Source organism: Pleurodeles waltl, chromosome 4_1 (genome assembly GCF_031143425.1).
Source record: "Pleurodeles waltl isolate 20211129_DDA chromosome 4_1, aPleWal1.hap1.20221129, whole genome shotgun sequence".
Lineage (NCBI taxonomy): Eukaryota > Metazoa > Chordata > Amphibia > Caudata > Salamandridae > Pleurodeles > Pleurodeles waltl.
This window is the reverse complement of record NC_090442.1, coordinates 198,889,780-198,904,101: the sequence shown is the minus strand read 5'-3', so window position 1 is coordinate 198,904,101 and position 14,322 is coordinate 198,889,780. Positions and strand designations below refer to the sequence as shown.

Sequence of the window (14,322 nt, the reverse complement as noted above, 5' to 3'; positions counted from 1 at the left end):
CCATGCTATTTACTTGTAATGCTTCATATAACCATGCAACATTCCTTAAAGCCTGACCTATAGGCATTGCCAATGCTTGTTTTCTAAATAGTTTTAGCAAATATTGGGATCCTACTGCAAATACCAAACGTCAAGGAAATTCAAACTTGTAGATGTCCCTTTGTCTGATAGTCACACCATTTAGAAGTGCCTACTTAACATAGAAATGCAATTTGCGATCCCGAGGGACAGAGAAGGTTTCCTTGGTGGCCAATTGAGAATTCTCTTTGGGGCACCCCAGATTTCCTACTGCAAAGACATTTACAGCTGCATGGTCGTAGTTAAGTAAAAGTGTCAGGAAGGGTAATTTCCATTTATGAGACTTATGTGGATCCTTTCTTGACAACCCCAGTGCTCCCTCAAATTGCATGCTTCACCATCACTGTTTTCAAGAGGTGTATAGAGAAGTGTCGGATGTTGGTCTTTGAGGCATATGTCACTGTGCTTTTCAGTGTTGAGGCATGCTACTTACATGCTGGGTGTCAGAACCTCAAGGATAAGCTTCAGACAAGGTCCCTGTGAATCCCTGACACAGACAGACTTGAACCCTCAAAATATGGTTCATGGCACTGTCTGCTCCACAACTAGGTCAGCTTTACCTGAGCCTAGGGAACAGCCACGGGGACAGTTCAAACTGAGATCAGACATTCGAGTCCATAGTTGTCAGAGTCCACACATCTGTTTTGCAGTTATGAGAAGGCACCTTCAAAGAGAATAATAAGTTCTCCATGATGCAGTTTAAAGTCTGCAAGGGTAAAGCACTTCTCATTTATAGGCCACATAAATTCTCCTGCAGGATATCTTCACACAAGCTTAGGATCTTGCTCTCTTTTTGCCTCTAAGGATGTCACCAATGGATACCTTCATCATGTTTAAAGACAAGAGGTGCAGCCTGAAAACTCCGTAAATCTTGGATCCTGTAGCATCTAAATGTGCTTGTTGTGCATATGTTTATCTTTACTTCCAGGTCTTATAACACCTAATCTGTAAACAATCTTCCTCCTACATCTTTGAATGAATACAGGGCTCAAAGGTTGGACTCTCATTTTATAGAAAATATCCCACCATTAGATTTACCTATAGTATTGGCATCACAGAACAAGCTACAATCATCTTTATACTTCATAGCTTGCTCAGAAAAGGAGCTAAGACATGAATGTAGTAGTGAAGAAAGCTTGTGTTTCGTTGACCAAATCGGTGAGAGCTGAAAGTGCCACAGTATTCTTTTAAAAGTATGTCAAGTCATTATGGGAGTTTGTTGAGCATCTCATTGACTCCTACCTGTAGACATTTCATGAAGGTTTTTTTCATCAGATTGGAGCATGAATGGTCAAAAAACATCCAGTGAATATATCTAACAGTGGATATTGTCATGCATTGTTGCAAAGTACAAGTTGTTAAAGCATTCATGGAAGGCCTTAAAAGAGTAATTCCACCCAGAGTGCCCCCTGCACCTGCTTGGTATCTCAATATTGTACATACCAGACTTATGGGGCCACCATTTGAACCATTGCATAACTGTCCATGCAGTTTCGATCATGGAAAGTAGTTCACTCTTACACCAGCTGCCATTACCAGGAGGGAGAACCATATAATCAACTGGTGGGAGCAGGAGCTGGGGATGATCATGGGACGATTATAATGTTAACCCACAGAACGAGTCAGAACTTGAGCCTTATTTCACCAAGCCCCTACTACATATCATGCAATTATTCAGAGGTCAGCTCATTGTGAAAAGGGGGAGATGCACACCATTCAAGAGGGCAGTGACTTCCTAGTAAAAATCTTCTCAAGGATTGAATGTGCAGTTGTTTCTGCCAATGTTCAAGACCATCCCGGAGACCTTTTAAGACTTTAAAGATCCTGTTGAAGCAAAAAAGGCAGTTACGCCTGTGGTAGAGAGGAAGTTTAGGGTGTCTGTCTGTGACAGTTTCTACATTATAGAGCACGTCCCTCCCCATTCTGCCACCACCTCCTCCTGGATCAATAATCCATACAGCAAGAAAACAGGCATCTGCTTAGTAAACTGAGGACACTTCCTCGTGATAAAGAATTAAAGTATATTGACACTGCAGGGAGAAGGTTTACAGTAGGTGGCAGCTACCCTGTGGTAAATCACCAACTCTATAGGTTTGCTCTCAAGATAAAATAGGTATCACTGGGAGGAAATGGAGGCCCTGATACAGCACCTCTCTGAGGTCTATTGGAAGAGGGGGGGAGAATGAGTTGCAGAGGGGAACTTTATTTCCAGTGCAAACATTAGGTGTGCCCTTGATGCAGCGGACTTTGCATCTGGCAGAGTTAAAGCCATTGCTCTCCGGGAGTAGCATGGCTTCGTTTCAACATCCTGTTTGATGGGGAACAGATCAAGAAGTATACTGAGTTTTCTGTGTCCATAGGGGCACTGCAATCCACAACTCCATGGGGCTCAATTTTTGGGCCACAGTTTAAAGGCTGCAGTAAAGCAACACCACCAACTTGGGTACAGTCCTACCAAAACCAAGTCTTTCACAACATCCACACAGGGACAAGCTACTCAGAGGAAGAGACTATAGAGGGAGCAGGGGTAAGGACAGAGGAAGAAACAGCTTTGGTAAAGCAGCTGCCCTTTCACAGGCACTGACTCTCCATCCTCCTTATCATCCAACATGTCCTGGGGTGAATAACAAATTTCCATCTTGTGTGGATGGAAATCATCTCAGATTAGTGCTTGTTAGCCATCGTCCATCAGGACTACTGCCTGGAATTCCATATTACCCCACCTAACATACCACCACACCATCACAGCTTTAGTCAAGATTGGCTCCTCTCGTACGGGGAGAGGTGTCAATACTCCTCCAAGAGGGCGGCACACAGCCAGTGCACCGCATCAACACATAGAGGGAGTTTGCTTATTATACTTCCTCATTCCAAAGAAAGACCTATGGACACTCAGCCGCTACATCCTGGTGGAACATTTCCATAGTTGTAATTCTACTGCTCTGGCATGGGGACTTCATGACTGGTTAGGTCCAAAATACACAAATTCCCACATCCATATCCACTCTGCTCATCACAAGTACCTATGGTCTGTGGTAAGTGGACAGTATTGCTAGTTCACATTACTATCCTCTGGGCTCACCAGTGCGCCAAGGGTCTTCACCAGTGTTATGCATTGATGGCTACCGATCTAAAGAGCTGGCATTCATGTGTTCTGTACCTTGACAACCGGTTGATCAAGAATAGCAGATAGCACTATCTAGCACACAATCATACAGCTCTAAACCTGCTCTACCCACTGACTAGGCTTCCTATTAAATGACTTGAAGTTCAATTGTCAACCCCATCAGAAACATCCCTTCAGATGTTTGATTCAGAATGCTGTCACAGGGAAAGCATATCCCAGTCAGCAGTGTAATGGCATTTCAGCTGCTGCTGCCACTTCTTCACACCACTCGTCCAGGAACTTTTGCCTTCTACTTATCATTTTATGCAGCTAAGTGGAAAAGACTTGGCCATTTCTAAGCAATTGGACCCCTTTAAGGTTTGGCTCAAGACATCATTTCATACCTACTTCATCGTCACAAAGGAGCTCTAACACATACATCTACTTGCTCTGCTGGTCTAGTCACTCTCAATCAAAACAGGGAATATTCATCCCGTTATCAGATGATTATTTTTTTTTTTTTAAGACGTTCATGAAGGTGCTCCAAAGAATTATACCCATGAAAACATTCTGCACCTGCTGGGAACATAATGTGGTTCTCATAAGGCTTATGGGCCCCCTTTTTGAACCACCCCACTCATGTACATTGCAGTTGCTTTTATAAAGAGTGACTTTTCTTGTATAAATAAATACTCGGGCACATTAACGAGGTACAAACTCTAACTCTCATGGATCCATTCTTACAAGTTCACCAAGAGAGAGCTATGTTTGGGACACACATGTTCTTATCTAAGGTAATATAACCCTTCCATTTAAGTCAGATAATTTGCCTGCACATATTCCTTCCACAACTTGATTCTGTAGCAGAAAGAGCATTACACCCCATAAGTGTAAAACAGGTGCTTTTGTATTATATTGCTAGATAGGACCACACCTTTTAGGACCCATCAACTAATTATGTCCTTTGCTAAACCTTACAAAGGTCATTCTATTTACAAAATATACATTGCTAGGTGGATTATTAAATACATCCAAACATGTTACTTAAAGGCTAAATGAGTACTGCCCATACCTCCTAGGGCGCACACTACATTTAAACACAGAGCTACCATGACTTTCTTGGTTAACATGCCATTAGCAGACATTCATAAAGCTGCTACATGGTCAGTGCCACTCACCTTCACAAAGCATTACTGTGTGGCCATATTAGCTTGTCAGAAATATGTAGTTGACGATACTGTCTTCTAAACTTTGTTAGAAACACCTACATAATCTGCCTGTAATCCACCACAAGGATTAAACTGCTTTACAGTCTGTCCAATGCATATGTATTGACATCCTCACATGCTTACCCTGTAAGCATCTGTTATTTAACATATAGGCATCTGTTCATTGCATGTAGGGTTGTAGCTACCCATGCACCCATCCTCCTCCGCAATCGCAGGCAGTAATAGCACCTGTTAATTTCTTAAACAAATAATAATGTAGAAATGTATTATCACTCAGTAATGCATACAGCCCATAATCTATTATTCTCTACTCTCCATTTACACCTTTCATCTGCTGAGTGAAAAACAATTTGAGGGTGAAGTTTGGTGCCCATGCACATTGTGGACTAAAGGGGAGTTGCACAGCTGCTCATGACTTGAAGCTTCTTTAAAGAAAAGTAACTTTTAATGTCCAAGCCCAACACTAGATGGCAGGAGTATGCAAAGCAGTACTTACAGGCTAGGTAACATTTTCCTTTACCATCTTTTCCCAGAGGTGGACTTTTCCACCGAGTCTGACAAAGAAGCACAGTTGCCTTACATTCTCGGATGACAACTCCAACTGTGAGTACCAGCGTCGCTGAAATACCACTCAAGCCAAGACAACAGTCCCAAATAGAGGCTGAGCACTGCCCCTGAGGGGGCCGGGCCTAGAGTCTAACAACTAAGCAACAACCATGTGGGTCACCACTGTCCTGGGACCATGGTCGGCACTGACTCAGTGCTTGGGAGCTAACAGTGGTCTTTGCTTCAAGTGCTGAACTGGTGCATCCTTTGAGGCTGAGGTTTCTGCACAAGCCCACGCAGCCAAGGTAACCTTTGCCACCGGCAAAGACGTTAGCTTTGGCACCTAAATCCACATGGACACCAAAACCAGTCTCAACATTGAAAACTCCATTGGCTTCAAAAACGCACTAGACTGGGCCACTTAATTGCTAAAGAAAGCTGGCCGTGTTTGCAAAAGACACATTGCATTAATATGTTTGATTTGACGGTGGCCCATTTACTCCTGTTTGTTTCTTTCCTCTTTACCATGCAACTTAGTAGGTCAGTATTTTTTCATATTCTTCCATTCATGCCAAAAGTTCTCAAGCAGACAGTGCTGAGTGATCATGATACTGATAGCAGGTGGTCTCTAGTTCTTTTTAACCATCGCTAGAGATGTGCAAGAGATTGACCCACACTGGATCTTCGGTCCTGGATGAGCGGGCGTCCTTCTCCATGTCCACATTCCATGGTTGTATAGAAACGTGAACACTAGAAAAAGTTCTTAAAAGACTAACAGACTATTCCTATACCCTAACATTAAAGGGGTTCTTACTGTTGTCTCTTAAGAATAGCATAAGAACATGCCTGGAAAATACAGTATTTCCTTAATTTACATTACTTTTCCACCTATCAAAGTTTGTTTTCTGTTTCTCCATCATTAGGATAATCTAAAGACAATTGCAATGACCTCAAGGGTGAGAGTGTACTTCTGAATCCTATATTCCCTCCTACTGGCACCAGAGCACTCCGCTTTTCCATCATTGTCTTTCCTTCCTGTACTGTGTATGTATTCTTATTGCCTTGTGTCAGAGTTCAGGCCTGATGCCCAGGTCAGCCAGTCATCCTTATGGAAACCCTTTAAGTAGAGTTCATAATCCCTTGCTCAGTATTCCACTTTTTGTATGGAATAGGCTTGCTATTCAATTCATTGCCTATGACTGTTAATGAGGATGCCTTGGAAGAGAAGAAAGAAGAAGAAAATACCTCTAATCCTAGTTGTCCTCTAGGAGAATTCTCTTTAAAGTTATCAGTAACACTCTGCCCTCCACCTTTCTACTCCTGGTGTTAGTGGTTCCAAGGGACTTAATTCTCACGTGCCTGGCAAACTATAGGCTTTGTAGTAAAAACAAATACTTGTATGGCAGAGCTACAGTAAGTACCTGTTTTAGTCCATCTTGATGAAGCACTAGTTACTTTTGGTAGAGAGCTTCTTTAAGGACCCACTCTAAGGAAGATCAAAGTCTGGAGTTTCGGCTTGAGCCATTTATTTTCGTTTTAAAAATGAATCCTCAAAGCTTAGCTAATGCCAGAGTGTATGTGCACTCTTACTTTGGTTAATATGTTGCTTGCTTTTGTTGGGCACATTTGCTTTGTGACTGGGCTGGCTCATGGTCCAGAACACTACATCACAATCTCTCATGACTGACAGCATTTTGATATTGCTTGCATTCAAACTCTGCATACCATACACTTCTTTATGCCCACCATTGATTTCTAATGTCGCTTCCTAATGGCAATAACCAGGTTCTTAGACTAAAACTCCGATATGGGGTGTGCATTCTATTATTTGAGAACTTTTTGAGGTAAGTGTGCAGCACAGGGTTCCTCTAATGCAGAGTTTTAAAGAAACATATTGATTTATGTTCCCCTTAAATAGATTTTTAAGGTGTTTAAGACAGACGTTGACACACAAAGAACAGTGCCCAGTATATTTCACTGATGTGGTGAGTGTCATACCTGCACAGTAATCTTTACTGTTCAGTTTCTGGTCCAGAGAGTATGCTTAACTTCTAAACAATGTTATTGTCTAGCAACTCTATACTTTAAAGAATGCTTTAGAGTTTGTTTTGTGTAAAATGGAGACTACGCAATTATAGTTGTGGTTTAACCAATGTACTATTGTGTAGTTTTGTAGACTGTAGGTGATGAATAATTGCCTCCTTTGCTTCTAGGTATCTGTTGCAGTTGATGAGGAATTGACAGAGGAGAACAGAATACCAGCACGATCTTCAACAAGTAGTTCAACTTCATCATCTTTGTCTGGAAGCAGCCCTGAGAGTACAGTGGTAAAGCAGACATCCCTTGAAAGATCTGCCCCAGATGTTGTAGATGGTGCTCATTCATGTAAAACAGATACTACAAGGCTAGTGTCTACATGTTCAACAAAGGTTGGACGTTTTCAGGTGACTACAACAGCAACAGATCAAGTTGGCCGCTTTTCTGTGTCACGAACTAAAGATGATGTGACCTGCAAGACAGACCAAGATTTTCCAACTTTAAAGTCCGAGCAAGTTATTTATCCCCTATCAAAGAGAAGGATGTCTGAACCGATTGAAAGAAGTCTAACTTTGCAGTTAAATGGGCCATCATCTGAGCTGGATATGGCTTTCCTTAATGAGATGAACAAGAAGCAGGACGACAGCTTGGGCAGCCCAGTATCTCCCCAGCCCCTGGGCTCGAAGATTAATATGGGTATACAAAGTCTAAGCAACTCATTCAATTCTTCCTACATGAGTAGTGACAATGAATCTGATATTGAAGATGAGGACCTTAAGAAAGAGTTGCATAGACTGCGAGATAAGTAAGTTGGAATTCAGAGGTGCAAATCTATATAAAGATGTTTGGTGTGACTGAACTGTGAATTACAAATTCAGGAAAAACTATGAAATGGTATGAATTAACTTTAATAAGCAATTTTGGGATATTTCTCCTGTTTCAAACGTGTAGTCTAGAAAAACCATTGTCTGATAAAGATTTTTTTGCTGTTCATTATTTTCATAATACATTTTGAAATACATTTTTCTATACAAATGGTGATGTGGGAGAGATTGAATCATCTGATCATGTGAAGGCTTGCCTGTGCATGTATTATTAGCCCATAAAACCTATTGACCTATCATTTATATTTACGCAGGCACCTAAAAGAGATTCAGGAGTTGCAGGTTCGACAAAAACAAGAGATTGAGCTGTTGTACACAGCACTGGGGAAGGTTCCACCTGCTGTCATCATCCCACCTGCAGCACCTCTCTCTGGCAGGAGACGGAAACCCACAAAAAGCAAAGGCAGCAAGTCAAGTCGTGGCAGCTCACATGGCAGCAGAAGTCCCCAGCTGTCAGGTACATGTATTTATTTATAAATAGATATATATATATTGATATATATATATATATATATATATATGTTCGATGGCATGTGTAGCTGCAGATACACATGCTGTGCACAGTTCATGCCATCTAGTGTTGGGCTCGGAGTGTTACAAGTTGTTTTTCTTCGAAGAAGTCTTTTCGAGTCACAGGACCGAGTGACTCCTCCCTTTCGGCTCCATTGTGCATGGGCATCGACTCCATCTTAGATTGTTTTCTTTACGACATCGGGTTCGGACATGTTCCTCTTCGCTCCGTAATTCGAATCGTAAAAAGACTAGATTTCACCGAAAAGCATTGGTATTGTTTTCGATCGGAAAACATCTTGCATAGACACCGGCAAAACACAGCTTTGTGGCCCTTCGGGGCTCCCGTGCCCAACCGGTGCCTGGTCGACCCGACCGCAGAAGACGTCGAAGCCTAACGAACCGGACCCCTTTCCGTTTCTGCCCACAGTGCCACCCCAAGTATCCATATACAGACCAACATCGTGTCTGTAATCTGTGCTTGTCACCGGAGCACAGGGAAGATACTTGCGAGGCCTGCAAGTCCTTTCGATCAAAGAAGACCTTGAGGGATCGGAGGGCGAGACGGATGCAGATGGTGTCAAAGTTCAGAACACCTCGACGTCGAAGAGGAGGAGATGGCTATCTCCATCCAAGGATCGGACTCGGAGGACTCCGACACAGACCGACTGCCTACAGCAGGCCAACACGTGAGTACGCCTGCCCCGACCCAAGCCCACAGTCAGCCTAAGAAGCATAAGGCCTCGGGAACGCCACTTCCGGAAGGCCATGACTCGACCCATAAAAAAAATCAAGCAGTGACCAAGTTACACCTTCGGCACTAAAAAAAAGCCAAAATCGTGTCGAAATCTTTGTACTCAAGCCGAGAATCCGTCACCGAAAAAACTCTGCATCTAGTCCACGAAGCCTCGAAAAAGCCTTTCGGAGCCGAGGCCTTCCATCAGCATGGGCATTTCGGTGCCGAAAAAACGGCTTTGGAGCTGAAAAAAGCCTCGTACACCGAGGGACATGGACTTTCTAAACAACTAAAGGAAAGACACAGATTTGAGGAGGAACTTCAACTGGAAGAGTTTGACAAAACACAGGCAAGGATACCGATCCATAAGGATACTGGTAAGATCCAAACTGCCCCTTCACTCAAATTAAAAAGAAAACTGGCTTTCCAGGGACGATCAGAGACTGAACAGCCAAAGGCTAAAGTGCCCAGGGAAAAATCGCCCACTCACCATTTTTCACCAGAATCTTCTCCTCCACATTCACCACAAAGAACAGGGTCACCTCTTGCCACGCCCACTGCACAGTCACCCACACACACTGTGCAGTCGCAAGACCATGCAGATCCCTTGGACCTCTACGATCACCCTGTGTCGGATAATAGCCCTGAGTGCTACCCTTCGAAACCCTCTCCACCTGAGGATAGCACCTCATACACCCAAGTCTTGGCCAGGGCTGCTGTATTCCATAACCTAAGCATGCATTCAGCGCCACTGGAGGACGATTTTCTCTTTAATACTTTGTCCACAACGCATGCTTCCTACCAAAGCCTGCCTATGCTCCCAGGCATGCTTAAACATGCCCAACAAGTTTTTCAGGAGCCTGTGAAAGGGAAACCCATCACACACCGCGGGTGGAAAAGAAGTACAAGCCACCACCGTTGGACCCAGTGTTCATCACACAACAGTTGCCCCCTGGACTCTGTAGTGGTTGGAGCTGCAAGAAAGAGAGCCAACTCGGTCATCTGGAGATGCACCACCTTCAGATAAGGAGAGTCGGAAGTTCGCGGCAGGAAAAAGGGTAGCGTCACAGGATGCCAATCAGTGGCGCATCGCAAACTCGCAGGCCCTTCTTGCACGTTATGATCAAGCTCATTGGGACGAGATGAGCAATATCATCCAACATCTCCCCAAGGAATATCAGAAAAGAGCTCAGCAAGTGTTAGAAGAGGAACAAGCAATATCTAATAATCAGATATGATCTGCATTAGATTCTGCAGACACTGCCGCAAGAACAGTGAACACGGCAGTCACAATTAGATGACACGCTTGGCTAAGATCCTCAGGGTTCAAACCAGAAATAAAACAGGTAGTACTTAACATGCCATTCAATCAACAACAACTGTTTGGACCACAAGTGGACACAGCCATCGAGAAAATGAAGGACACTGATACGGCCAAAGCCATGGGCGCGCTCTACTCTTCCCAATATAGAGGGACATTCAGGAAACCGCAATATAGGGGGGTTTCAGGCAACAGCCTTCAGAAGCATCCACCTCTCAGACAAAACCCACCTACCAATCTCAATATCAGAGAGGGGTGTTTCGCGGGTCCTTCAGGGGACAATTCCCAAGGTCAAGGGTAAAATTTCAGCCCACTAAGCAGGCCACTAATAACTTGCCCGTCAACCTCCCCAACACACATCACCTGTGGGAGGAAGACTAAGATTTTACCACAAACATTGGTCAGACATAAGCACGGACACATGGGTCCTATCAAATATCCAACATGGTTACTGTATAGAATTCACACATTTTCCTCCAGATATTCCACTAAGAGTGCACAAACTGTCGGCGCAACATTTAGAAATGTTACAAACAGAGGTGCAGGCACTATTAACAAAACAAGCCATAGAACTAGTACCTCACCAACAACAAGGAAAAGGGGTTTATTCCCTATATTTCCTTATTCCCAAAAAGGACAAAACACTAAGACCAATTTTAGATCTCAGGACTCTCAACCTATTCATCAAATCAGAACACTTTCACATGGTACAAGATGTAGTCCCCTTACTAAAACAGGGAGAATACATGTCAACACTGGATCTAAAAGATGCGTAATTTCATATACCCATTCATCCATCTCACAGAAAATACCTCAGGTTTGTCATACAGGGAAAACATTACCAATTCAAAGTATTACCCTTCGGGATAACAACAGCCCCCAGAGTATTTACAAAATGCCCGCAGTGGTAGCGGCCCACATAAGGAGACAACACCTGCACGTATTCCCATATCTCAACGATTGGCTAATAAAATCCAACACTCAACAGCAGTGTCAAAATCACACACAGTACATAATAGGTACCCTACACACACTAGGGTTCTCTATAAATTACAAAAAATCACACTTGCAACCATCCCAACTACAACAATACTTGGGCTCAACACTCAAAGAGCGACTGCCACTCCAAGCCCACAAAGGGTACAGTCATTCCAAAACATGGTACCAAAGATCCAACCAAATCAGCACTACACAGTCAGATTTGTCATGAAACTCCTAGGCATGATGGCATCATCCATCGCAATTGTCCCAAACGCGCGGCTACAAATACGGGCCTTACAGCAATGCCTTGCAAAACAATGGACACAACCACAGGGTCAACTCCAAGATCTAGTGTTGATAGACCGCCAAACGCACTATTCGCTTCAATGGTGGAACCCTGTAAATTTAAACAAAGGGATGCCTTTTCAAGACCCTGTGCCTCACGCCATTCTCACAACAGATTGGGTGGGAAACACATCTCCACAATCACAATATACAAGGGCAATGGGACAGTCAACAGAAACAACTACACATAAATCACTTAGAGCTCCTAGCAGTCTTCCTAGCACTAAAAGCATTTCAACCTCTTCTAGCTCACAAACACATTCTCGTCAAAACAGACAATATGACAACAATGTACTACCTAAACAAACAGGGGGGAACACACTCATCACAACTATGCCTCCTAGCAGAAAAGATTTGGCATTGGGCAATTCACAACAACATTTGCCTAATAGCGCAATATATTCCAGGCATTCACAATCAATTAGCGGACAATCTCAGTCGAGATCACCAGCAAACTCACTAGTGGGAAATACATCCCCAGATACTACAAGAATACTTTCACCAGTGGAGGACACCAGACATAGATCTGTTCGCCACAAAACAAAACGCAAAATGCCAAAACTTCGCATCCAGGTACCCACACCCTCAGTCCAAGGGCAATGCTCTATGGATCAATTGGTCAGGGATATTTGCTTATGCTTTTCCCCCTCTCCCACTCATTCCTTTTCTAGTCAACAAACTGAGTCAAAACAAACTCAAACTAATACTCATAGCACCAACATGGGCATGCCAACCGTGGTACACCACACTGTTGGACCTCTCGGGAGTACCTCACATCGAACTCCCAAACAGACCAGATCTGTTAACACAACACAAACAACAGATCAGGCACCCCAATCCAGCAACGCTCAACCTAGCAATCTGGCTCCTGAAGTCTTAGAGTTTGGCTATCTAAATCTTCCAAATAAGTGTATGGAAGTCATTAAACGGGCAAGAAAACCTACCACCAGGCATTAATATGCTAATAAATGGAAAGGTTTGTTTTCTACTGCCAAGCAAACAAAATCACACTGCTAGATGTCTCCATACAAGACATTGTGGGTTATTTACTACACCTACAAAAAGGAAAGCTCTCTTTTTCCTCCATCAAAATACATCTCACTGCAATCTCTGCTTACTTGCAGATTAAACACACAAAATCACTATTTAGAATACCAGTTATTAAAGCCTTCATGGAAGGACTAAAGTGGATCATACCGCCAAGAACACCACCAGTACCCTCGTGGAATCTTAATATTGTACGCACACGATTCATGGGTCCACCTTTTGCACCCATGCATTCTTGTCAAATCCAATTCTTAACTTGCAAAGTGGCATTTCTAGTGGCTATCACTTCACTACGAAGAGTTAGCGAAATACAGGCTTTCACTATTGAGGAACCTTTATAAAAGTACACAAACATAAAGTGGTTCTCCGCACAAATCCATAATTTCTACCAAAGGTCATTTCACCGTTTCATCTAAACCAAACAGTGGAACTTCCAGTCTTCTTCCCACAGCCAGACTCCGCGGCAGAAAGAGCACTGCATACATTAGACATAAAAAGAGCTCTAATGTACTATATAGACAGAACAAAACCATTTAGTAAAACTAAACAATTGTTCGTCGCATTCCAGAAACCCCATGCTGGTAACCCTATGTCCAAACAAGGTATAGCCAGATGGATAGTTACATACAGACTTGTTACCTAAAAGCTAAAAGAGACCTACTCATTACACCAACGGCACACTCCACTAGAAAGAAAGGAGCAACAATGTCATTGGTATGTTACCTAGAAAGGCCAGAGATTTGTAAGGCAGCCACTTGGTCCACACCTTATACGTTTACCAAGCACTACTGTGTAGATGTGTTAGCAACACAACAAGCCACAGTAGGACAGGCTGTACTAAGAACATTATTTCAAACAACTTCAACTCCTACAGGCTGACCACTGCTTTTGGATGGATTGCTGCTTTGTAGTCTATGCACAGCATCTGTATCTGCAGCTACACATGCCATCGAACGGAAAATGTCACTTACCCAGTGTACATCTGTTCGTGGCATGTTCCGCTACAGATTCACATGCACCCTTCCACCTCCCCGGGAGCCTGTAGCCGTTTAAGTTGCAATTAGAAATTGTATATATGTAAATAAACATTACTTTAGAGCAAACTATGTACATACATATCTATTCCATTGCATGGACATCTTTACTATTCTCATTCTACCACTCCTACCTCACCCTATGCGGGAAAACAATCTAAGATAGTCGATGCCCATGCACAATGGAGCCGAAAGGGAGGAGTCACTCGGTCCCGTGACTCGAAAAGATTTCTTCGAAGAAAAACAACTTGTAACACTCTGAACCAAACACTAGATGTCGGAATCCTTATGTACAGCATGTGAATCTGCAGCAGAACATGCCACAAACAGATGTACACTGGGTAAGGGACATCATTTTCCATATATATATATATATATATATATATATATATATATATATATATATATATATATATATATATATATATATATATATATATATATATATATATTTCATGGTGTGGTTGC

The 14,322-nt window shown here is 42.9% G+C and overlaps 1 protein-coding gene across 6 annotated transcripts in view; it reads left to right on the top strand.

The window, feature by feature from the left end:
* Positions 1 to 14,322, top strand: part of WNK1 (WNK lysine deficient protein kinase 1) — a 669,373-nt gene that overhangs the window by 563,405 nt on the left and 91,646 nt on the right. For all 6 annotated transcript variants that reach the window (XM_069228121.1, XM_069228119.1, XM_069228120.1 and 3 more), the window contains 2 exons: positions 7,173 to 7,801; positions 8,135 to 8,337. In XM_069228121.1, coding sequence (XP_069084222.1) covers positions 7,173 to 7,801; positions 8,135 to 8,337 — 832 coding nt within the window. The remainder of the gene's footprint in view (positions 1 to 7,172; positions 7,802 to 8,134; positions 8,338 to 14,322) is intronic.